Source organism: Lichenostomus cassidix, chromosome 2, assembly GCF_008360975.1.
Source record: "Lichenostomus cassidix isolate B80296 chromosome 2, HeHo_3.0, whole genome shotgun sequence".
NCBI classification, from domain to species: Eukaryota; Metazoa; Chordata; class Aves; order Passeriformes; family Meliphagidae; genus Lichenostomus; species Lichenostomus cassidix.
Genome location: NC_139482.1, coordinates 140340492 through 140366629, shown reverse-complemented (window position 1 = coordinate 140366629; position 26138 = coordinate 140340492). Strand labels below are relative to the sequence as shown.

Below are 26138 nucleotides of genomic sequence, written 5' to 3'. Positions count from 1 at the left end.
TTGATTTAATTTGTCTTTATTTGCAATACAATATAAAATAGATTCTTTTGGTACGAAGATCTTTGAGACCTGCTGGGTTTTTACACCACATTTAAAACAAAAGTCACATAGTTTGAAGCCTCTTGACCATCCCAAGCACTGGTGCTCTAGTAGTTTCAGGAATTTCAATAGACTTCTTTGGTTGTAATTTATTCAGTAAACTTCAGATATGCAGACTTGAATATTTAAGCTCCTAAACTAGTGTCAAAGCCCCTAAATTAGAGTGGCTTGAGTTCTAAAAAACTGCAACACATCTGGAATTCTCACCATTAACTGTAAGATTTATGGGTATTAACCAACTCTGAGGAGTAGGCTACTTTTGTTTAGAAACTTGTAGACAATCTAGTAACAAAGGATATCTTTCACTTAGCAACACTGAAGAATATGCAGTGAGAACAGTAAGTTTTCATCTATTTTCAAACTTCCATACAACTTGCACTATCACCACTTTACATACTAGTATGGATAGTGCATGGCAAAATTCAATATAATACAGCAAACTAGTTCACCTACTGCAGCTCACAGTAGCACTTAAAGTAACATCTATAGCCCTGAAAGTGTAAGCCATCACCTACTGCTTAATTCCTCTACAGTGCTAGGTATTGGCTTAATCTCCATGTAACAGTTCTCACAGTAAATGTTTTCTCAGCCATTTAGAGCAGATTGACATCCAATTCCTCTTTAATTTACTTTGGAGGAAATAAGGCAACTTAAAAACCTATGGAGAGTATGCATGTCCAGTACAAAAAGTCACTGTAGTGTAAATTATCAACTTTATACGGATAATGTAACTGTGATATATGCAGAATATGCTGGTGGTAAAATTCCAGAACAAAACAGATGTAAGAAAGCAGCACTGAGTAAACTGAAGTACTACAGACTTCCAGTTTCTTAAAGCACAAGTCCTATGCTTACACTTCAGGAATGTACATAAAGCCAATGAAAAAGAATGGAATCTTCACAGTTGTAAATTAAGTCACTGCAGTATCCTATCATGGTACATTTGTCCTCTTCAAGCTTATGACTTGTTTTTTTCATGCAGAACAGGATACAAACCCACATGTTGCCATTTTCCTTGCTACTGCTCAGCACCATCTGTGCCACAAATCCTTGACCCATTATGTATTGCAGGATAGTAATGAGAGGATGATTAAGTCTCATTTTTAGTTATGACTATTTAAAAGAAGGCAGTAGTAAAGAAGGGAGCTAGCAGAGAAGTCTTAACACTACATTGCTTGTTCTCCTCATGTGCTAAATGGGACAGACTTTTTTAAGCTGGCAAAAAGTTGTTAATACCTAATACAAACAAAGTAAAACCATGCTACATAAAGTCATCCCCTACAAAGAGAGCCAGAACACGATTTTAGATGAAACAGCTCACTGTTAATTTTTGTCATGATCAACAGCTAATAGTTCAAGGAACACAGATTCACTGAAGTATCTGTCTTCACATCCTCTGCTATTATCTTCCCTTGCTAACAACTGATGTGAAAAATCAAGAGCTCTGTTCTTTCAAACAATAATCAACAGGACAGAACTAGTTATCTCTCTTAAACTCTATTTATGACAACAGGAGTTTGCCCACAGGAATCGTCACGAGCTTCAAATTACAGAAAAAGGCTCCCAGTGGGATCACATCTCAGACACTCCTCCTGGTTTCATACCAAGAGGAACATGAACCCATTATCACTAAGAACTCTGCAAACAGAGATAACCACCTCAGACCTGCCACAATTCCATACCTCCATCAAATTCTGACAGAGATGGAAGTGCACCACTCATCTTCCAAGTGGCCTTGGGTCATCAGCAGGACATCAAGTCTGCACTAACTCAGCCTCCTCCTTCCACTGTACTGATTTGTCAAGGCCCCACCATTAAGCTGAACTACAGAATTCAACAATCCTTAATGCCCCATATCATTCATGATACTTTTATTTAATCAGTTGGTATCACTGAGCTTTCAGAGGAAGAGCCAAATCTCTTACCTTTACACAGAAAGATTTTCAGTAATACAGTACAAAACTAAACAGAATTTATGTCTGAGTAACGAACATAGAAAACTACTATTGCAATTTTGTGGTGACAGCATAGAAATTTAACAATCATCAGAAAGCCTAGAAAGGGCATGTTTAGTTATAAAAGAAAGATTGTCTCAAGATAAAAATAGTGCTGACAGCTAAAAAGCTCTCTGTTGCAGCAAGATATGCAGTAATGAGTAACAAGTTCTAGACAGTTTAAGTACTTCCCCAATACTGCAACACAACACATTTTTGTAACACTACTTTTACATGGGTTATGCTGCAGCAGCAGTACACTTCTTAGTGGTTGGCACTAGGAATTAACCGTAATAGAAGAAAGGCATTTAGTGATCAATGCACAAGAACCTCTATTTGACCTGTTCCTTAGGTGTGGTTGAAAAGAACTGAGGAAGGGGCCCATCCATTCCATTCAGATAATACACCTTCCTTGAACATGAGATTCTTGGCAGGAAGAGGAACACCCATATCTGCAGAAATCGGCTGCAAAAGTGAACTTGAAGGAGCAGCATCATGGAGCTGATCCAGCGTTGAAATACCTTCCTAAAAACAAAAGGAAGAAAACCATGTCTTAAAGAATATGACAGGCTAATCTAATCTGCAAATACACTTTGAGTTTCTGAAGTTACTGAATAAATACCAAATTATAATGGAAATAAAAACAGAATAAACAAAATTAAATAAGCATAAGACGCCTCAGCTGCATCTGTGCATACATTATTTGGCTGCCAAGAGACCTTCTTGGAAGCCTGAGACTTAAAAACTGAAGACCTAGAAAAAATTAATGTAAATCTCTAAAATCTTCAGGACATCTATCAGACTGCTATTTATCCTGTTCCATGCTACAATGGATAATATATTTGGAGGCAATGACTTGACCATACACTGAGGGGTATTATTTCCCAGAAGTTTGCTTTTCTCATCTTAAAACTCACTTCAGCACTTTTTTTCCCTCCAGGACCATCATAAAGAAAAGTGTACCTGAGATGTAACATCCAACACATTAGGACAGGAGTTACTTGAGACTGACAGTTGGTTTCAGGGCTTCAAACCTGCTGGGAATCTCCAACATTCTCATAAGGAGACAATTTCAGGATCACACCATCCCTAACACTATCTGGTTAAGTAACCTGCAAATTTATTATCTTACTGAAAATAGAGAGTTTTAGAGAGAAGTATTGTAAGAGAGAGCAGCTAAGCAGATTCTGTGTTACACATGGACATGCCTTGCTTCCATGCAGACTCAGAGCAGGCTGCAGACCTGGCATTCCCCTTTGCTTACTACACAAGATCCCTCCTCCCTACCTACACTCTTAAAAGATCCTCTCAGAGTATGTAGTTTTACATATTTATACTTACTGAACACTAAGGTCTAGAGGATCTTAGGACAAGTACAAAAGTAATTGGCATGAAATCTATATTAATATGTTTTATTTTTTCCTAAGGAAACACATTGACTTGAGAGGCAGATTAAATGAGCATCTCCCTGGTTTTCATTAAATCTCTCCAACATATCTAAGCAGCCTCTATGGAACCAGAAGAGTAGGCTATGTTACAACAGCAGGAGTGAAGGACAACTTTGCTGAGCAAGTGCCATTAAAAAAAAAAATTATACACCAGAAGCAACAACAGAGTTGAAACAAGTATTAAGTGAGGCTAGAGAAGGGATAGTGAAGTACTTGCTTTGTCCTGCAAGTAGCACTTGAGTGCTTAATACCGTTACCATTTAAAGAAAAGACAAACAAAACAAACCATACATGTTTCCATAGACCCAAAAAAGGCAAGTAAGAGAGCAGAAAGGGATGACAGCCCACACAGAATGATTAACATCTGGAGTTTAGTATTGAGTATGGAGTAAGGATTAACATCCTTACCTGGAATGAATGAACAAAATTAAGGACCTGAAGAGACAGCTTTCTACTGGAATGTAGGAGTTTTTGAAGGCTGTAAAAAACAAAAGAAGCTATGTTCAAGGTACACCATTTTTTACTAGTTAAGTACCCCCATAGTGACTTGCTCACAAATAACTCCAGTAGTATGTAACATCATGTGACAAAGTTAAAAGCTTTCACACACAAAGTTTGATAATACTGTCATCACTGAAGAGGTGCTTGGCTCATCTGCTCTTGAGTCTAGTCAGGTACAAGCTATTTTTCATACCATTTACATTGAATAAAATGAGACTATTGCAATGTAAAAATATTATTGTACATAAGATACAAATATATTAGACTCATTCTTATCTAGAACAGTCTGGTAACATGACTTTTAAGAAGTATATTAGTGACACACTGTTAAAAGCAGGTCAACTACTGTAATAAGAGCCTTAAGCCTTATTTTCAAGCAGCCTTACTTTTCATTTCCAGAATCATGCCTTAGGGGAAAAGAAGCCACAAAAAATAATCCACAGAAACACCCCACCAACCCCCCAACAAAACAAAAGAAACAAACCCAAAAATCCCATTGTTGAAAGAATAATCTTTCATAAGGAAAACTGCAGAAAAAGCATTAGATAGCTGGATCACAAGCCGTGACTAAACTTACCAAATATGATACCAACAGTAAAGACAATTTCCCTAAGAGCTGAATGCATTCTATATCAAAGCATTACCAGCAAGCTTTCCTCCCCCACTCCAGAACAGTTAGAAGGAGGGAAAAAAGGCTGTACTAGGCTAGGAAGGAAAAATGAGTAGGAAGGCACCCAAATTTACTTTTTTCTTGATCTGCTCATAGACAGCTTACAACAAAGAACTAACTTTTGCCTTACAGAAACTATTTTAAAAAGCCTAATCTTAATTTTACCATGACTAAGGACTAGTTGTACATATCTATGAGCCAAAAAACAACTTCCTTACACATTATAATTAGCTATTCTGTAAACATAGCTCAGTTCTGCTTTATAGTCATTGAGCTGCAGGCTTCTCTTCCTGCAGAAGCGTCAGATATAATACACACCACCTGTTAAACCTGCAGTCAATACATTACATCTCACCTTTCTTTTCTACATAATCCATGAGTGGCAATTTTTCTGCAGACCTTCTGATTCAGCTCAGAGCTGAAAAGTGGAATGCCAAAGCATAATTCCAGGGGAACCCATTCCAGTTCATTTGTGGGTACTACAGAAAAAAAGCAAGAGATAACCACATTTTAAGAAAATAAAGCAAGAAAGCTCATTCTGGGTGCCACAATCTTGGACCTGAATCCATTAGATAGTTCATGCTTTTTAAAGACAGCTCATTTACTGAACTGCTCAAATATTTAAGGGAATCTGAAGAGCAATTTAGCATTAGATTTGTCCCAGAAAATAATCAAACAATGAATTCAGATCCTTAAAAACAAGGTAATGTTTAGTACAAGCCGTTTGTCATGTTTTTACCTTCAAGGTTTTGCTTGACTGCAGAATCCATTGCAGTATCTTCTATTACCATCTCAAATGATTCTGTGCTGCCATTTACATCAGATCCTGATGCTAGCTCAGTCTCTCCTAAAGACAAAGTAATTTTTACATCAGACATGCACATGAATATAACTTTAGTTACCTTTGCCCATGGACTATAAAGCTATAAAACTGGACGAAGGGATAGGGAGAAACATAGGGGTGACTCATTTTGGAACTGAAGGGTTATTTAGGGACTCTCAACACTTATGACAGATTAAGTTCTGCCATATAAAAACGACACAACTTATTTTTAATATTTAAAAGAGTGTTTCTTTTCTTTTCTTCATTGACTGTTCTAGTTCAGTGATTTATCAATCTGTATTTGGTACTTCTAAGCTACTCTCAAAGAATTAGGAAGTAAGCCTGCTGCCAATAGGTTTACACTCAAAACGGGTTCCTATCTGTGTTGGATAGTATTTTGCTGAGTTACAAATCAAAAAATTTAATCCTTTGCTCACCTTTGCTCAAGTGACTGTATGCAAAATTAAGAAGAAACAGACAAAAGAAGACAATTATGTAAACCAACCTCTTCCATCAGAAGCATCACTCAGCTTTCTGTTAGCACGTTGACTTGAAGGATTCAACATTGTGACATAGCCACAAAAATGCTGCAAGTCCACTTTGTTTCTCAGTATTTTTAAAGCTGTATGAATGCCCATGTTCACACGAGAGAAGTCTAACAGGAAAAAAAACACATTCCAGCTTACTCTACAAGAGGCCTCCCCCATAACCACGTGGCTCCTCTCTAGGCGAGGGTACGTTTCTTATTTGGACTTTTCTCGCTTGTAATGCTCCCATCTTAGTTATCACATTGTTAGATATGGGACAACACCAAGCATTAAATGGTATCTTACAGTACAGTAATAGAGCCAAGCAGAAAAATACAAACAGAAGACAATCTCTTTCTCCTACACAGACATATTCAGACAGCAGAGATGCCAAGGCTGAGCTAGGAATCAAGTGTCCAGCTCTTTCAGTGCAGAGTCTTTTATGGAAAATTCTATGCAGGATATATGTTTCACACATCTGAAATTCTGAAGAATTAGAATACAGAATTAGAGGTTAATGAGGAATTTCAAGACCAAGTTGTTCATGTCAGAACTTGAGAGATTCTAACTTCAGGGTTTCTTCTAACTTGATGCTAGATGAAAAACCAGACATGCCAGAGAGAGCAAATACAAAAGTAACAAATTTTGAAACTAACAAAAACTAAATTAAGAAGTTAGTTTTATTTCTACTTGGCCCAGACTTTTCTAAGCCGTAGCTTAAATAATTTTAGATTTTGTATCTGGAAATTCATACTTTTATGAATGCTCTCACTTGGAGAAGTCATGGCCTCAACTATGCAAAGCATCCATCCTACTCATCAAGGGGTAGTGAGAACATGTTAATCTGCCTTTCAAAATCAATTGAGCTAGGCAGACTTTGAAGGAATATATTTCGCTAGCAAAGCTTCTCCTGAGTAAAAAACCTCCATAGTAGGTTACCAGAGCTAATAATCAAGGCAAGTTTGTTCAGTTTTGATCTCACCTGTCTTACAGTTAAGAAACGCTCAATATAATACATGGAAGAATTATTTATGCAGTTAATAAATATGCTAGTTAATAAGCAAGCGTGCACAAAGAAAGGTTTGGAGGTATTTGTGGAAGTTACTTCTTTACACCTGTGCTAGGAGAGAAGAGAGGCCAAAAAACACATTCCGATTAGGTCAGAGAAGATAGAAAGGGGAAGGTGATATCTCTAAGCTCAAAACAGATTTGTCAACCATTTAAAACTTTCCATTTTCTCATATGACTCATAAGATCAACAAAATATGTTTTAGAAGGATTATTGACATGTTATTGTGCAAGGTGATGTGCAACAGATGTGTAATGTAATGCAGAAATTACATTGAAGATGATCAGTTACCTCCCTGTTGCTCAGCTTCATCAAAAGGGAAAGGTATGTGCACTGTTTCTCCCATTCCGTGCATGCCATGCCCCTGAACATCAAGAAATTAAATTAGGAACAGAAAAAATACTCATCAGCTTAGCCCAGTCCCACTTGTGCTCCCTTTTAAAAAGTCCCAGCCAAGTTGCTGAAACAAATAAACAAATGGAGGTATTTATTCATTAAAGGTCTTGCTTAGCTGCAATAATTAAAGTACCCCACCTTTCCTCTTAAAACCCAGGTGGTAAACACAATGAGGTTAAGTTTCACTGAAGAGGAGCAATTTTTCTCTCCTATTACTGGCTATAGAAGTATTTTCTAAAGGCTGAGCACTTTTGGAGCAAAAGGGAGATTCCACCCCTGCATACAGAACATTTTTCAGCAGGTACAGGCTGCTTACAAGTTGGCCTTTGAGAACATGCAATTTTATGTTTGCAACAATATTAAACATCTATTTCTTTAAATGATTAATTCTGAAAGTTCAGCTGAACCAAAGAAACTGATGAGATAGCCATTTTACTTCTCCCAAATAGAAAAATCCAACCTATTCTGCTGTTTGTGATAAACAGCATGTTTTGTTCATACTTTACTGTAAGAGCTAAATACCAAGCAGTCTGAAAATGTGCATTTCTTGAGTAATAGTTCATAATACTGTTGTTACCTTAAGTCACTGCTCTCTAAAAAGGTTGGGGGCCCTTCACTTTCATTCCAGTTTACTATCTCCCCTACTTTAGCTACCAAAACTCATTATCCTTGCCCATAATACAGTAACACATACACAATATGAATTCAGTCCACAACCTGTGTCTTAACTGCCACTCAATCACAGCAGCACTGCTTACAGAAGTTACACATATTTTTCAGTTCCTGGTAAAAGAGGAACTTTTCTACATTGTTAATATCCTCTACCACATAAACAGCTTAACTAAAAAAATTATGCACATTATGCAGGTTTTCATCATTTATATGAAGCACTCTGTACCTGAATTAGAACAGCAGAATGTGTTAAAGCATCATTCAACATTGTGAGCACATTTGAAGTAGGAACCACTCCTGGGTCGTGACCCCAAGATGTTATTAGTAAGCGATCATAACCCTGAAAGAGAGAAATTAAGAGTGTTTGTAGTAGTAATAAATTACCTAAGCACAGAAAGTAAAATACTAGAGCTAGGTATTAGCATATTGTAACAACCAGGAAGTTATCATAGGTAACTACAGCCCTACAGAGCTGTACTTGGTACCAAGGATCACTCATGTTTGTATTCCTGGTAAATACAAAAGTTTGTCAACTTCAAAGTTAGGATGCTATTTTGGACAGGAAATACCTGTCAGCAAGTAGAGCTATGTGGCCCTTGCAGCAGCCTACTAGCAAATACAAGATGAATGTAACCCCACATAAATTTAAAAGCAAAATATAAGATAGATAAACTAACACTATCAGCAGAAAACAAAGATGAATTAATCCCCAAAATACCTATCAATGGCAGAGTGGGGAACAGCAAGACAAGAATACTAATTAATTTTCTAGTTTCTCAGTTTTCAAGATTGAATTCCACTGCATCACCATAAGATTTCTAGAAATATCTTGACAGTTCCCTAAGGAAATGACATTACAAAACAGCACCAGGAGAGAAGCACTTATATTCACATAGAGGAAAAAATGTCCAGACTGGGGGATCATTTCGTTCAAGAAAATCTATCCTATCAGCACACTGAGATTCACACAGTATTGAAGTTTTCCAAGGCTACCACACTGAATGCTTTTTTACTAATAAAAGTGTATAATCCATACATGTACTGGTGGTTTAAACTAATGATAGACTAGGGTTTGAATCAAAACCATCACCAATAGCTTTACAAAACACCTTCTGCTGCGGAAGACTTAATTCAATTAGTCCTGTGTGATCTTACAGTACATTTAAGAGGTATCTACAAAAATCTTTGAAATCATAAAGGGAAGGGACACAAAGTTTTGAGGAATGGAATCTACAAATTCTAGTGCTAAAGAAGACTGCTGATGTAGGTACACCAAAGAATGCACTCCCTCTCTGAAAGTCTCCATACCATTCTAATATATTTAGCTCCTCAAGTATCTATCTACAAGATGGAAAAAATGAGATGAAAAAATGAAGATGAGTTAAAGTTTATAATTGCAGAGGCCTCTCTCCAATTATAAACTTTAACAATATTATTTTACAAATTCCATTGTGAGCAGCAAGACCCAAACACTGATAAATGTCCACAGCATTTCAAATCTAAGTCAATAGATGCAAAGGTTCAGGCTAGTTTAGAAGTTGTCATGGCCACTTCCACCTACAATTGTCTAGTATACAGAATACCCAGCAGCGCTCCTTTGTGGTACATTTGTCTTTAGCAGCATCTCAGAGACACAATGGGAGAAGGCAGCATCTGAAATCTTTCAGGCAGAAGTTGATCAGCTGTGCTGTTTTGTGGGACTCATTGCCAAAGTACTGTAAGGATGCTAAAAAGTTAGGTGGATTCAAGGCTGGAAGGAATTGAGGAAATCAACTCATCAGTGCAGAGCCAACAATTCAAGTCACAATCTCTGTGTAAAGAGACTCACATGCAGCTCAGGGAGTTCCAGACCAGGAAGTTCCAGACCATGCGGGAGAGCGGAAAGGTCTTGCAAGAAGTGTTACATAATGTGCTGCTGCTTCCTGCTTACAGACACTGCTGCAAATCTATGGAGCTAGGAAGACCTTTTTTCCAACCTTATGCAACCTTCAATAAATTATTCTGCCATTTAAATTGCAGGGAGAATGACAGAAAATAACTCCGAAGTCTCCATCACAGATTTGGACAAAGTGGAAGCCATCTTCTAAACCAGACAAAATTACTGTAGAAGTGATGTTTCTTGCACGATAGTAAAAAAAAGGCACAATATACTTGGTCTCGATCTTCTCACAGAGCTCTTCTACCTCTCTGTAACATGCTCTAGGGATGGGCTAACAAACCCAAACTTTTAAGACTGCAGTATCACATTTTACACTAAACTTGAAAGGGGTGGCATCAAACATACTGGAGTCACATTCTGACAAAGGGAGAATGTAGCATTCCTTTTTCAGAACCTTGAAAGACAACAAACTGAGATGCTATGTAAAACTTGCTTCTAGAAAACATAATCTAGAATGAATTGTACCTCTGACTTCAGCTGTTATTCCTAAATAGCATACAACACATCTCTGAAACACTTGGAGAAGGGAGAATAAATCCATGCACAGACTACCTGAAAAACATCTGGAAGTTTTCGAAGACGTGTTCCTTTAGAGAGCAACAGGGAGGGTGGTCCTTGTCCAGTTATATGGTATATATACAGTTTGAACCAAACTGAACTGACTTCTGGTATTGCAGGCCCAATATGCTGAAGAGAGATTATTCAAGAAATTAGAAATAAATTCATACTGCAACATCATACATACAGATGTAATTTAAGCAACAGTTTTAAAGAAATATAAATCCAGTTTTTCAGCACTGAAGTACAAACGTTACTCTCTACTGATTATATTCTAGGTACTTAGTCCAGTGACAAAAGACTCTTCACAGAAAGGTGATAGCCATGTATTTTTAATTAATCTAAATTCAAGAACAAAATATCTGTCATTGACTCTCACTCAAACAAGAAAACTGTTAATAAGTTAAACAAACTTAATTTACTAAATATTCACATTTTCCCTCAACATTTTTATTAGATTAATTACAGTAATTGTCTACATGCCAATAATTTTGTCACTTTAAAAGGAACATCTAACAAATGCATCCAAAAAAGCTATTAAGAAGATACATTACTGGGAGGGGGCAGGGAGGGTGAGAATCCCTCAGTATTTTTTCACCTGGGGTGTACAGCTGCTAATAGGTCGAATTTCATTGGTGAGTGGTGCCATGGAAACCAGCAGAGTGTAATTTTTGTTGAGAACTCTGCTGCAGGTAGCTGGATCCAAACCAAGCAAACTCTCACATCGTAACAAGTCCAAGGGAAACCCTATGTTCAAAATACAAGATTCTTAAATTACCACTTAAAATGGAACATACAAACACAAAATATGATTTCAGATTTTCCATTCTCTGCTAAGCCATGAATACAGTATTTTCCACAATGAAGTTTTAAACAACTGGGGTGAATTTTAATAAATCTGTACAAAATTTTAGCAATTCTAGACATACAGGGTTGTCTGACACTGAACTAGTTCCTCACCAACTAACTGAACCCAGGAAATAAACGCAGAGATACAGAGGAAGGTAACTAAGTTTTTTACAAAATCTAAAATATTATCCCCATTAGAAGATTACATTCCTTTTCATGGCTTGAAAAATGTTGCTTTGACAGAACAGCTGTGAATAAAGAATGACCCCTCTATATGGCTTTCAGAGGCATGTGACTTGAAACAATCTCTTTCTCCAGTTCAGCTTGTCTAGCCTTCATTATGCTTTAATCTGTTGCTCTGGATCTTAAGTGCAAACCTTGGTAACCAAGTGTGTCATTCAACAAGCAAACCCAGTAACACAGGCTCCAAGGATGATGAAAAATATTTCAAAATATTTTTAAACAAATAAGTTACTGACTGCTTTCTACAATAGCAGCAAGGGCAGAAAGTTAAGTCCACGACAGGTAAGTAAACCAACTTAGAAGGATTGCCAAAAGTGCTCACAGTACCATTATTTGGCTGATCAGGCTGTACAGCTTGTGCCCCCAGGTCTTTATTATGCCGCAAAAACAGTATTGTGTTTCTCAGCGTAAGGGCATGATCAAAGTATCGCTGTGCTTCCCCTTCCCCTGTGCTTTGAACCTAAACAAGAAACAGAATAAATGCATACAAGTGGCAGGTTGTTTACATAAGTATCAATTATACCAAAGGAAAGATGAGCAAATTAGCATTCTAAAGCTTTGTAATTGAATAATAACACTGCAGATTATATCCAAAGGTGATCTACAGCAACCTTTAAATGAAAAGCAAGTTTGGGCCATGCTAGTGGAACGGTCAAAAAGTACATAAAGACAATATCTATAAATCAGAACCATGACTCAGTCTTTAGGCATAAGGATTGAAGTGTCCAGTCATCCTGACTGGTATGAAATGATACAGCAATTAACAGCATTGCTCCTACATAATTCTACAGTTGTCCTTCTAGAATTATCTTTAGAAGGTGGAGTTGGCCCCTTTAACACTTCAAGTGCTGAAAAAGCATTTTGCCAAACACGTAACAATTTACCTTTTCCAGCTCCACCAAGAAGCTGTCAAGACTTTCATCTGATAGTTTCCCAACTTCAAACATAGTGACTGCATGACTTTTCAAGTTCTGGAACAACAAAACGAAATTGTGTTCTTTGAGAATGGAATGGGCAAGTAAAAGTTTTCTTAAGCAAAACTACTAATTAAAAGAAACAGAGAATATTTTTTAAATATTTCTTTCTAAATTAATTAAATTAAATTAATATTTTAATTAAGTTGTATTAAATTGATGTCAAAGTAATTTAAAGCTCTATGTATTTATTCTTGGCATAATATATCAAACAATTTGGACATACCGGTGAGAGATTTCCCATCATTAAAAAGGCAGTGAGAGTAGAATCAAACAGGAAGGCAATGCGCTTTGTGTGTCCACTAGAGAGGTTCAGGCTGCTCACACTGGCTGTTTCAGCTAATAGAAAACAAAAAGGAAGTAGATGATCACATTTGTTTTATTTAAAAATAGTATCATCGAGTTTAATTAAATCTAATAACAAAGGAAAAAAAAGAAAAAAGTTAGTTATCACCATACCAAGTAAAACAAAACTCCCTTAATTACTACTAATCTACTGGTTGACTTAATTCAGACATTGGTATCTTTGTGTCAATTTATATCCACAATACAGATCAGTCTCATCTTCAGAAAAAAAGCTATTTAGCTAAACACTCTTAAATCAAGGAGATACCACCTCCCCCAATGAATAGTCCATATGACAACAGGATCTATATAATCTGTGTTTCAATTGTTTCTAGACCTCTTTAAAGCCTGTGCCACTCTATAAATATAAACATAATTAATCCTAATGCATTAAAATTTACTGTTAGTGCTAACCTGGATCATCTTGACTGTTGGTATCTGTATCTGTGGCTGATGACCCAGCTTCCTGTATAGGACTTCTGTTTTCCCCACTGTCCCATGAAAGCAGCATCTTTTGAGGATCCAAAGTACTCCTATCAATGTGAATTAAAATCCACATCTATTGGTCACTGTAGCACCAGAGGAGTATCTCTGCTTTCCCATGCTAGTAGTCCACACACAGGCATACCCAACACATGCCTTTCAATATGTCTAAGCCCTAAATCAGCCAAGCTTAATATCCCTCAGGGTCCTGCTTTAGCTTCAACAGAAAGGCTTATTGAGGGTTTGAAAATATCAGATTGTGAAAAAGATCTGAAAAAAATCAAGCCACCATCTTTGAAGAATACAATGGAAAAATCTAATCCACTTCGTTCTCACAGTCTGAAAAGGCATTAAAGAAAACAGGCATAGCAGTAATTTTAAATGGCTAAACAGATACTGAACTGAAAGTTCAGTACACCTGACAATTTTAATTAATGCAACTTGGCATTTCAAGTTGGAGAACTCTTTGTTGATTGGTATTAACAGCACTTTCCTGGGAAGTGATATAGATGCACACATATGTGAGAGTGTCACTGGCAGAACTGCAATGGTACCTGACAGGAAACAAGCAAACTTTATGCACACATTCACTGTCAGCAGTGCCAAGAGCCACAGCCCCTGTAATACCACACTGACAGCTGTTATTTCTGGCCTCAGGGGTTTAAAACAAATGCACACTCATCTGCTGGAAAAGTGAGCAACTAGGTACCTGAAGGTCAAAAAACCAGCACTAAGTAGCAGCACCAAATTAAGTACTGTGAACCTACAGATTAAATTACCATTCCTCATCCTCAGATTAACATGAGGATCAAGCATTCTTGTAATTATACACATTAGAAAGCCAAGTGAGATTTGTTATTGCAGAAGTCAAAGAAAGCGACCAGTAACTTTACAGTAAGATTTTGATTCTAAGGTTTCCCTTCAATGAGAAAATAAGCCTGAGAAAGAGTAAAGATACTTACTTCAGTCTGTTTACTGAAGGAACATTCTTCCATGATGGATGAAGATTATCCAGGTTTATTACTTGGCCTTTTTTATGAGCAAAGCCTAACCGACAATACATGGACACAGCATTCTGCAGGAACACACACATACACAGAGTAAAGAACTGCTGTATGAAACCAAGGTTGCAAAACAGTGAACTTTCCATATCCAAACAAATGCATTATACACACATACCTTTACTAAAGATAAGTCAATCTCTAACACATTTGCCAGCTAAAAAAAATTAAAAAAAAAAAGACAAGTGAGCAATACAGTATTAACAGGGCACGTAATTCACTATTTGTGGGCTTTGGCACCTTTTTGTTGGTCTTATTTCTAAACCCAGCCTGTACTGGTAGAAGCAATTTTGTCTGCATCGAACATGATGAAGAAAGAGCATGAAATCTCCTAACTGTCCCACTTGAAAGCATGCAAAAGAAATATGAGGCTATCTTCTACTTCATAATTTCTAGGCTAACCATGTATATCGTTTTAGGTTAGTCATGTATGTCAGAAGATAAGCAAAAAAGAAAACAAATCCTGCATATATTCAGTGGGTATTTTTCAGATATTTATTCACCAAGTTTTGAGAAGACTTTATGAAAACATATTTCTCATACTCAAACTATGCTTATGCAAAAGCTACATTCCTACTTTAAGCCAACACCCTGCATGCTTTCACTGCCAAAGAAAAAATTACTTGCACTTTTTTATTTCACATTAGCAAAACAGACTTTGTTCCAATTCTAACTCATATAAAAGCCCACTTTAGTCACCTCTGTATAAATTCATTCCAGCTAATGGAATTGGTCACTGAACTGAAGGTACTCCTTCAAGCTTGAAGCACAATAAAAGCTACAGGTTGGATCTTAAGCCTGGCAATATGTCTAAACAAAATCACTTTGTATCAATCAGTATCTCTAGCTATTTTTAGCAGTGAGCTTTGGCCCATTTTCAAGCATTCCCATCTCCTGGACGTAAGTTAAATTTTACTTACCTCTGCCACATTAGTATGTTCATCTATTGAAACAAATATCTTGTACAGAAGCGTTTCAAAGTAATCACCTTGTACTCTGTTCATCACAAAACCTTCGAGTGGTGGCACTGAAATAAGAATTACTTTCAAAATTACAATCTGGTAACTTATTTTATTGAACTGACACTATATTAAAATAGAAAAATAATTTTACATTTTAGTTTTCATGGTACCTGCAATTTTGAGGATTTCCCAGGCACAAAGAACAAAAAACTGAAGACAGCATATGAGGTATTTAAAATTCCTCCACTCCTTAAGAACTAATGCTTGTCAACATGTTTTCTTAGAGAAACTAAAGCCACTCTACCTTGCATTACAGCCTTGCACTCTCCAGCTCATCAACTACAGATAATTTCCAGTGTCCAGCCCATTAAATGATTTTGTAATGTGGATGGAGATTAAGTCACGACTTGGACTGGAGTAGGACACAAAAAACCCCACACCACCCACACGCTCCAGAACTGAGAGTCCCAAAGCAATTATCTAAGCAGTAAGTCTCTTGTATGCAGAGGACTTTCACTTAAATGATCTCTACTACAGTAATGCCAGTTACTTTTGCATGACCAGGTTCCAAAAATTTATGCCTTTGCAGATCACACCGAATTCAGAAACCCCTGAGACCTATCACAGCATAACAAACTGTTCAAAGGGCAGCCCACATGCTGTGCTAGTTTAAGCTCCTACACAGTCCCTAGACACAGTGTGTGACTAATTGAGGTGACAATACCCATGAAGAATAGAAATGGTACTTATTAAAACCTTGCATCTGTCTGGAAAGAAGTCAAAAGCCATGTATTTTTGGTAACTACAAATCTCTATGCTATTCTTCCTTTTTGTTACAAACCTACAGGAGGGTACTTATTAATTCATGCCATGACTCCCATAAAAGAATCTCATTCTACATAAATTTGTGTTTAATATAACCTAAGAATTCAAGTTGAAATAAATCCTATATAGAAAAAAGAAAATGTTTCAGAGCTCAAATGTTTTGTTTGAGTATGCACATGTACACAGACAAGCAGCTTCCAAGACAAAAAATTACAGGATAATCGAAATGAAACTGAGAAAACATAGATCTAATAACATGAAATACTTACTTACCTGCTATACAGCTGTCGTCAGATATTGGTACATCAAGGTAAATAAATCCTTTGTTATACAAACCTTTATAAATAAAAGGACACCATTTTAGAAAAAAAGAAAAAAACAATTTTCCAAAGTACTGAAGATATGAAGCAGACTTCCCCACCAGCCAATTCAGATTTTAAAGTAGTTTTTCCTAATAGCCTCCACAGTAAAGTATTTATTGGCAACGCACAGATCAATAAAGCACACCTAATACCAAGCAGGTGGAACCCTAAACCAGAGCTCCTCACTGTGCAGCACACTTGGAACTCTCCAAGTACTTTCAAAACAGCACAGCAAAATGACAACAGATTAAAGCAGCTCCATTTAAAAACATGAGCGGATCTCTGCCTAAGTGTCAACTTAGTTTTCACCACCATCACTCTACTGCCAAGAAGTGGGGCTTTTATCCTGAACTGTCTTTGTCAGCTGAGGATAATGGCTACATTTGGCTACTGAGGCCAGAAGTCACACACTTGGTAGCAGGGATACAAACGAAATCACATCAGTTCTGGTGGTCCTCACATGTCCTTGCCACATACCTTCACAGAAAGTGTTGTTTATACAACTGCAAAAGTAAATTCTGGTGCATTTCAGCACAAGGCATCAGCAAAGCTGCAGCAGTTACAGACAGACACTGCATACAACCAGGACAACAGCATGGTAAACACTTAAACTGCACTTTCCCTGCTTAAAACTGATTTGAGCACTAAGCATCTCAACTGAGTTCTGCAGAGAAGACAAGCCAGTAAGAAGTTTTTCAGAAAGGGCAAAAAAATTAAAGTATAATTATCTTTAGAGTCTAAGTTTTGTAACAGCTATCATAGAATTATAGAATATGCTGAGTTGGAAGGGACTCATCAGGATCATGGAGTCTAACTCCTGGTCCTGCACAGCACACCCCAAGAATCACATCATATGAACATCAGGTTTACTTCAATGGCAAGTCATAAAGCTGAACTGTACAGCATAAATAAGCCAAATTTATAGTCTGTGGTTCCTTTGGTGTTACCCAAGATCAACAGATCTACACCATATTTATCAGGGTGGTGGTAAAGTTACCAACAGCCCTCAGGTGAAGTGCTATTAAACACCTGAAGTGGAACTGTCAGGATGCTTCATACACACACAGAACTTAGCTGTAGTGTGCACCTATATAGCTACAGTGTATTGAGTTAAATTACTACCCTCTATCAGATCTTACATAAAATGCCTGCATTAACCCATCAACGCACTTGGATTTACACTGATACAACCACTGTTCAGCACTGGCATTAATATACTCAGCTTTGCAAAACGATGTGTATCAACAAACCAGCTTTAATGGGTCAGGATGACATTACAAATCACCAACATGCTAAGTGTGCTTTACACTGTCTCTCCTTCAGATTCAGTTCTTATAATTGATACATCCTTACCTATACACCTGAAACGTTCCTAGTTTCCAGGCACTACTCGCAGAATTTACTAAGCAGGATGTAAAATAGAAAATAAATGTTCATTAAAACTTACTGTGAACTACATTGAAGTCTAATGAACCAGCAAGCTGAGGACCTGAATCAATTATCTTATCAATAGCAGACTTCTCTGATGTAGTACAAATCTAGGGAAAAAAAAAATCATTAGTCTTTTGTAGAAGTTAGTCTACACAACTTACTTAACACCACTCAAAAACACTCAAACACTTCAGCCTCAAATCAGTCATAACTAATATTAAGAGAATAGGGAGTAACCTACATTCCTAAACAAAATATTTGCACTGAAGTATTCACTGTAATTCCTGTTAGAAGTCTTGAAATTTTTTATCTTGTCCCCACACAAAATTATGCATGCTTTAAGAAAGGAAATTAATTGCAAAAGAATTTGGTAAGTGAAGTCCAGAGTATAATAGGTTTGCTCTTTAAAACTTTCAAATTGAGTGTTCGACCACACAACTGGAATCATTCTAGAAAGAGGCCCATTACAACATCAAAGTAATACGCTTTAGGTTAACTACCCTGGGTTTGTGAGATGTCAGAATATAAATAGCCTAAGATATTTCAAAAAGGAGATTCCATCACTGCTTTAAATATGTTCTAAACAAAAAACTTCTAGATAAGAAAATTAATCCAGATCAAACTACTATAAAAAACCCACCTGTGAGAAATGAAAGCAGAATGAGGATGAAACATTAAGTCATCTCACAAGCTTTTTACGGGCAAACAATGAAAAACTAGGCAAACACAAAGAACAGAAAAAAGGAAAATATGTATCAAATCCGATGCCATTCCGATACTAATTAAAGTGAAACTGAAGATGCAGTCAAAACTGACCTGTCAGGGCTTAAATATGAAATTTTAGAAAACGTATTTTGTTGTTTGTTCCCTACAAATCATTCATGCATGTAAGTTACCACAGATTGGTTGATGCAAAACCACCTCTACACTGCACATAGCGCAGAAAGTAAAAAGGGGAGAGAGGGCAGAATATGTCAAAGAAAACATCACAATTTCCATTAGTTACAACCTCCATTTCCATAAGAGAGCTGCTGCAGGTCTGTAACAATCTTCATGTACTCCACACAAAAGAAAGCCCCTGTTTTCAGGAGTATCAGTATTCAACAAGATTTAGAGATGCAATCCACACTACATTACCTTGATGTCATCCTCAGTGATGTAACCAGCCTGCACAACCCACCACGCTTCTATAGAGATCTCCACAGGCTTCACAGGTAACAGATCATGGGCAGTTTTCCTTCTGAAAAATTTCTGCAGTGGTACAGTCCATTTGAGATGGCAATAAAGAACACTTCACATGCACAAACATTCATTTACCTTTCTAAAAACTGATTGGTATAGACATCCCTTTTTAAGTATTCACAGACTGGAGACACATATACTACTAGCATTGTCACTTAGTAAAAGTTTCCCTCCTCTCTCAAATCACATGGAAATAGGAAGGAAAAAAAATATTTCCTAATTTAACCTAATATTGTTAAATCGTCCCACAAGCTCCTCCATATTGTAGGTGCTGCAAATTAAATCCACACTATTCTACCGTATTAGGATCAAGTCCAAATTTAAATTATTTGTGACATTTTCTAATTTGAACAGGTAAGAGAGCACAAGAATAGAAATAGGGTATTTTAAAGAAGTTCCATATTTTAGGAATGTATTTTATTTACTTCAAGGGACAAAATACAACATTCTCAATAGGCACACTGCAAAAAAAATACAATGAATGTCAGTCCAAGAAAGAAAAACTGGTGGATGCTATTTATTTATCGACCTAAATAGCTTCTCTTTGATTGCACAGCCATTAATTCTTGGTTCACTATCAGCTGCATATTTTGGTGAGCTCATTTTCAGTTAAAGGACTATGAAGCTACTGCAAGAGCACTTCTGAGTTCCCTGAGGAAAGGAACAAACTGCTGCAAACTAAAGGCTCTACTTCTATCAACAGCTATCACAATGTTTTCCGCCTGTGCTGTTCACACCCAATGATGGCTGTGCAGGCTCATTAGCATTGTCCTAGAGAAAAACATATTCTGAAAGAATTTATACCTAGATGGAAGACAGTTCCACAATAAACTGTGATCTCAACTGCACAAACAGAAACATGGAATAATTCTTTCAGAACCAATATCATCATTCCATGCTTATAGTGGCCAGGAGACATTAGATATCTGGTGTCATAAAGTACAGCTCCAAAAATATAAGATTAACAAAATAATTCTTTCAGAACCAATATCATCATTCCATGCTTATAGTGGCCAGGAGACATTAGATATCTGTTGTCATAAAGTACAGCTCCAAAAATATAAGATTAACAAAAATTTTTAAGTAGTAATTAATATTTTTTCTTTACTATACTTTGATTTTAAACCAAAAAGCTTTTTATTAACTTCAGCAAACATAATAGAATTAACAATACACTACATCACACTCAATTAGGCACACTCTTAAACTGACCATGGCCACGAATTATTCCATTCTTCATTTCCTATGACATAATATAGAGGAGAGGGAAGTAAGAGTAAAGGAAAGGGAAGGAAAATTAAAGACAAACTTACTTTTGAAGACCTACATTGGTTCATTAGATCAATATACTGGTTTCTTCCTATGCCAAGAAGTCTTAGACCTGAAAAAAGGTAAGGTTTTATTTCTCTTAAGACAAGTTTAAGATGAAAATATATTAAACATTCTTCAAAGAATCAGGCCTACTTCTAAAATAACCTTTTTAATTACTCTTATCCAAAATAAAAGGACAGTTATAGGAACTAAATGCATTCCACAATCCATCCCCATTCATTCTCTGTGTACAGGTTAAGGAAAAAAAATAAAGAAACCTCCTATCACTCAAGTCACAAGGCAGCAAGGAATAATCCAACCCCTTTCCTCCTACATTCAAATCAACAACTTCAGATTAATAGTGATAGCTTTTCTGTCCCCTAACAAAGCCCATGCCATACACTGGATTATAACTCTAAGAATTAGACACAAAAGGCCACCTAATCTTCTAAGGAAAATGATTAAGATATACTTGAGTTAAACTGAATCAAAATTTAATTCTATAATCTCTAGCCTTCAACCATTAAGAAACCATGAACAGAGAGTAGAAAACTACTCAGTTTTAAACCATATTCTGTCTCAGCTTGAATTCTAACTTTCTAGTTCAACACTAACATTTATGAAAAACTGTAATTAAAGAAGTTTAAGTCAATTATACTGCAGTCACTAATCTGCAGCTGTGCTAATATGACAGAATTGTTGGAGGAGAGCAGAAATCAAACAAAAACAGGAAAACATTTTCTTTCTTCATACTTCTGAATAACACTGGATTTCCAACAAGCAGATGGTGCTGAGGAAAGTTCTTCATCATCTGTTTCCCTGCTGTGAAAATTACACACAGGCAGACTACTAGTTAACTGACAATATCCTTCTAAAACCAAAATCAACTGTTTTCAAAAGCTGCAGGCCACTCCTCACTTGACTACACACTATCCTTAAGAAGAACTTTATGAATACATACCAAAGGCAAGGAATTAAGTGTTAACTATAGATAACTCTTCAGTGGCAGGTTTGATTAATACCCTCCCTGTGCCATTGGTTTACATTTTGCTCTGTAAGACTTCTCTGTAAGTATTGATCTTACTCTGTTCTCCTCCACCAGGTTCAAAGTTTCTGCTTTCATAAGTTTCCCATCCCATACTCAGAATGGTGTAATAGATAAACATGGCACATTCAGAGTGTCATAAAATACCAGATAAAATACCCTCTCATCTCTGGTACATCATCCCTCAATCCACATTGATGGCAATTCACAGGAGTGTCAGCAGCCTCTCAGTGTCCTGCTAAGTCTTCTGCCCAACACGAGCCAAAAAAAAGCACACTAGGAAAGGACCAACAGCAGCTCAGTTTGCTGATGTACACCAGCTGGAAGTGCAGCTGAACAGGAATGCACAACAAGCAAGGACAGAGGCAAGGTTTTGTACCATGCCTATCTGTACTCAAACCAGCCCAATTCCAATCCTGTCTGTACAGACCAAACTCTGTATGAAGAGCACACACTCCTTAATATCACTATTTGAATGCTTTTACACCTTCATTCACATACTCATATTCAAGCAAACAGATGCTCACAAATCCATTTTCAGAAGCTCCTTATTTCTAACTCACTGAAAGCAGCAATTCAACTAGGTAATACTTACAGTCAGCAGCAGTGAAGTTGGGTAAAGAATCATAGCTTTTTTCACTGTTCATTATATCCTTAAAAAGAAAATAAAACTTTTAAGTTGCAAGAAGAGAGTCATCGAGAAGCGAGTTCAAATTCTGCCTGTCTTTTTCACTTTAAGAATGAAATTAAATTTAAACAGATCTATTAAAGCCAGTTACCTTATCAAACTTGAAAATTATTTGATTAATCATTACACAGTAAGTTAAATACATCAAAAGCGAGACTTCTGTTTAATGTAAACTTCGCAAAGAAAAATGTTGACTGAAAGACTAAACAAAATCCTGTATCTCTCTTCACAAAAACAAACCACCACACAGAATTGTTAACAATAGTAACTGAATAAACAGACAACTAATCCATTATGACTGCAATCACTATACACAAAATAAAATAAAAGCACTTCAAATACCCAATGAAAATAAAAGAAGGTTGCCAGAGTGTTGACAGAAAACAGAACCATCTTTGTTCTCATAAAAACAGATCTGCTTCAGGCTTCTCAAAAAGTTTCCAATATGGTTAAAATGAGGTATTTCTTTTACAGTTTGAAGTGAAGACTCACAAATCTCAAACATCAAAAGAGAGAGTTGGGTGTCAGAGTCCCACCCCAGCTCCACATGACAAAATTCCAGCTCTTGAAAGGCTAATGGGGCAGCAAGGAAAACACTGCAAGTAAAAAGCAGTTTACTAGAATTTTTCCTTACTGTTTCTTAACTTCTTAGCAGACCTACACAAAAACAAACTACCTGACACTGCCTTGTAAGCATTACTGGGCCATTACCAACATCTCCAGACAGAGAACAACACCCACCCACCACAGTTCTGCACTCACCTCCATTATGCCTGTGTAATAGGAAAATGGTGTCACCCTCAGACCTTTTACCATGATGTCAGACAAATGATACGGGTACAACATGAGATGATCTCGACTGTATTTTAACAGATCTTCATAATATTTACGTTCATCTTTCTTGACATGCTTAACTACAAGGGGAGAAAAAGTTACAATGTACTATGATGTTTAACTTTTTTAAGAAGTGTTACAACAAAGGATTAAAAATAGCATAATGGCAAATGACAGAAAGCTATAAGCAAAATAAAGTAATGGTGCAAGGAATTCAGCATCCAAGGATTTCTACGTATGCTACAAGTAACCTCAGAGACTTTAAGAAGCAGATTTATCTAAAAAGTTGACAGGAAGTGGCCAAAACATGAGACAAAACTCATGCAGGCTGTAGGAAATTATCTTTTAATTAGTAAAATTATTCTCTGTTTTGTGAAGACAAATGGGTTCAGTCAATGTAAACTAAATTTCAAGTCTGCAAACAAGTCATAGCCAAAAGCTCCTGTGAGGCAGGGAAACTGCATCTCAGATACTGACAGGCTTGACTAGTCAAATCCTCTCTTAACATCCTAATTTCTTGAAAATGGCAGCAAAACTACAGTAGGAATTCAGTTCCACCTGCCAACTCAGTAACCTTCAAGAGTGCTTTGCTGGAAAAGTTGCCAAATTAATTCAAAAGTCAAGACTTTTTGTGATCTTTTATTATTTAGAAGCATTTATTTTCAAGGAAGGCAGGACCTTTGAACTGGACTTGTTCCTGCAGTTTTACAGTAAAGACAAGCTTCCACACAGAAGAATGGGCCAGCAATCAGAAGTTACTTTGCTTCTTTACTCACCTAAGTTATTCCGGTACCGCAGCTGATTGCGGATGCTGTAGAGTACCACCTGCCTCTCATATTCCCTCTGGGAGTTTCCAAGACCCTTGAAAACATAAAGGCCTTTTACCTGACAGGCACAACTTCCCCTGTTAGTTAAACCACTGCAAAGTGTCTTATGAGGAAACATTTGCAGGTAGCTGTAATTGCTCAGGGAGTCCCCCAGTTCAACAGTGACAGTGTCTTTAGTCTCTCTATGAATTCAAAAATACCTTTAAATAGGTCTCTACACAGGATGCAGATTTAAGAAATCATTTTTAGATTTTTTTTCCTAGTACCACTCTGATTAAAAGGGAGCATCTGATTTTCAAATCAAAGACACGATGCATCAAACATTTACCATGTCATCCAGCCTTGAGAAATTACCCAGAATTAGTGTAGCACAAACCAAGTATGGTGAGTGATGTGAAGCTTTAACTGCTGCACCTAAGAAATTTTTAACACCAAAAAAAAAAAAAGTGAAACAGCTCAAGTTACAGCTTTGCGGAAGTAAAACTATCAAGTGATCCTAGGTCACAAGATTAAGGAACAAGCACAGCACATTACTTGACTATCATCAAAGAAGATAAAAAGAGAACTTTGGTTCATGCTTCAAATGCCTTATTTCAAAACTTGTCCCCTCAGTATTCCCCATATAACCCTTCTACTCTGCATCTGCAACAAGTGATCTGGGTTGTTTGGTTTTTCTCTTCCCTCTCCTGGTTCCGCATTGATGCTTATATTAAAAGAGATCCTTTGACAAAAAGGTACTTTACTACACATATGGGAGAAACAAGAAAGTAGCACTAACTGCAGTCAGGTATTAGAAAAGCAACACCTGATATCACAGAAAGGATATGAAATTGATTAAATATCTAAAGAGGGAGCCAAGTATTTGCTCAAAGGACAAAAATACTAAGGACTACTCTAACACTAAAGTAAACAAAACAGTATTCCAGAAGTTACATGAAAGTAAATAATGCAATACTGGCATATTTTCTATCCTGAATCCCAAAGCCAATAATATAGCACTCAGCTGGACAGGTAAAGAGAAATCATCATTCATTCCCCTCTTACTGCTCCTGGAATCTCAAATTCAAGAAATTACATTACTCGTGGCCTGCAGCCACTACTTATCCTCCCCACCCTTCCTTTGTGCAAGAGCAGGAATTGTTTAACATCATCTGCTTTAAAGCAGCATAAGACGTTGGAATAAGAACCTCCTCTCAACTCGACACAATACCTCCCCCATGCTATCAGAGGCCCATTAAACCCAGGCAATCAAAATTTCATGAGGTTTTCTTTTCCATGAGCCACTTGCAGCACAGAGTTCTCTGGTTCTGACCGAAACACGGGGCTGCACAAGCCTGCGAGGCACCTGTCCCGGCACGGCTCCCACCGCTCGGGGCGGCTCAAGGGACACTCAGCTCAGCTGTTTTACACCTACAGCTGAGCGAGGAACACACATCTCCCTCTGGCCATGGGGACCCCACGGCACCCCGACTCACCCCTCACTGAGGCCACACACACACACGTACACTCCCCGCTTGTCACACACAGAGCGCACACCGCTTTCTTATCTCCTTCTCCCCGAAGACACCATACACACGCACACACACACACAGAGCCAATTCTCCCCACAGAGGGGCCCTGCACACCCCACATCGCCCCGATCCCCACAGAGAGCCCCACACCGCCCCACCGGCACCCCACGGCCCCGAGACAGGCAGGGCTGAGCGCCCCGCGTCCCCCAGCCGCTTCCCCGCTTCGGGAGCCGGGCTGCCCGCACCTGCCTGACGCTGGCGGGCAGCCGGGCCCAGGGGTAGTTGTGGCGGATGTGGAACTCCACGTCGATGTTCATGGCGAGCAGGCCGGGCCGCGGGCCCCGCCGCCGGGAGGCGCTCCGGCCCGGGAAGGAGCCGCTGCGGCCCGGGGCCGCCCTGCCCTGCCCTGCCCTGCCCTGCCCTCCGCCCGCAGCCTCCCGCCGGCGCCG

At 37.7% G+C, this 26138-nt stretch overlaps 1 protein-coding gene across 1 annotated transcript; it reads right to left on the bottom strand.

The window, feature by feature from the left end:
* Positions 1–26138, bottom strand: FAM91A1 (family with sequence similarity 91 member A1). Its single transcript, XM_085053524.1, has 24 exons — positions 25935–26138; positions 24128–24212; positions 23280–23431; positions 22425–22482; positions 20787–20854; positions 19369–19482; positions 18248–18338; positions 16712–16774; positions 15572–15678; positions 14770–14808; positions 14553–14665; positions 13522–13640; positions 12989–13101; positions 12673–12759; positions 12116–12248; positions 11295–11443; positions 10691–10825; positions 8426–8539; positions 7423–7495; positions 6041–6190; positions 5452–5559; positions 5068–5191; positions 3950–4019; positions 1–2618 (listed from the first exon to the last, which is right to left on the bottom strand). The coding sequence occupies exons 1-24, from the start codon at positions 26004–26006 to the stop codon at positions 2442–2444; spliced, it is 2514 nt and encodes an 837-aa protein (XP_084909650.1). The 5' UTR covers positions 26007–26138; the 3' UTR covers positions 1–2441.

Coding starts and splice junctions, on each gene's coding strand:
- FAM91A1 (XM_085053524.1), bottom strand. CDS start 26,006: ATGAACATCGACGTGGAGTTCCACATCCGCCACAACTACCCCTGGGCC. Junction 20,855..22,424: donor CAACTTCACTGCTGCTGACT/GTAAGTATTACC, acceptor ACCTTTTTTCAG/GTCTAAGACTTCTTGGCATA. Junction 12,760..12,988: donor TGATGGGAAATCTCTCACCG/GTATGTCCAAAT, acceptor TTGTTGTTCCAG/AACTTGAAAAGTCATGCAGT.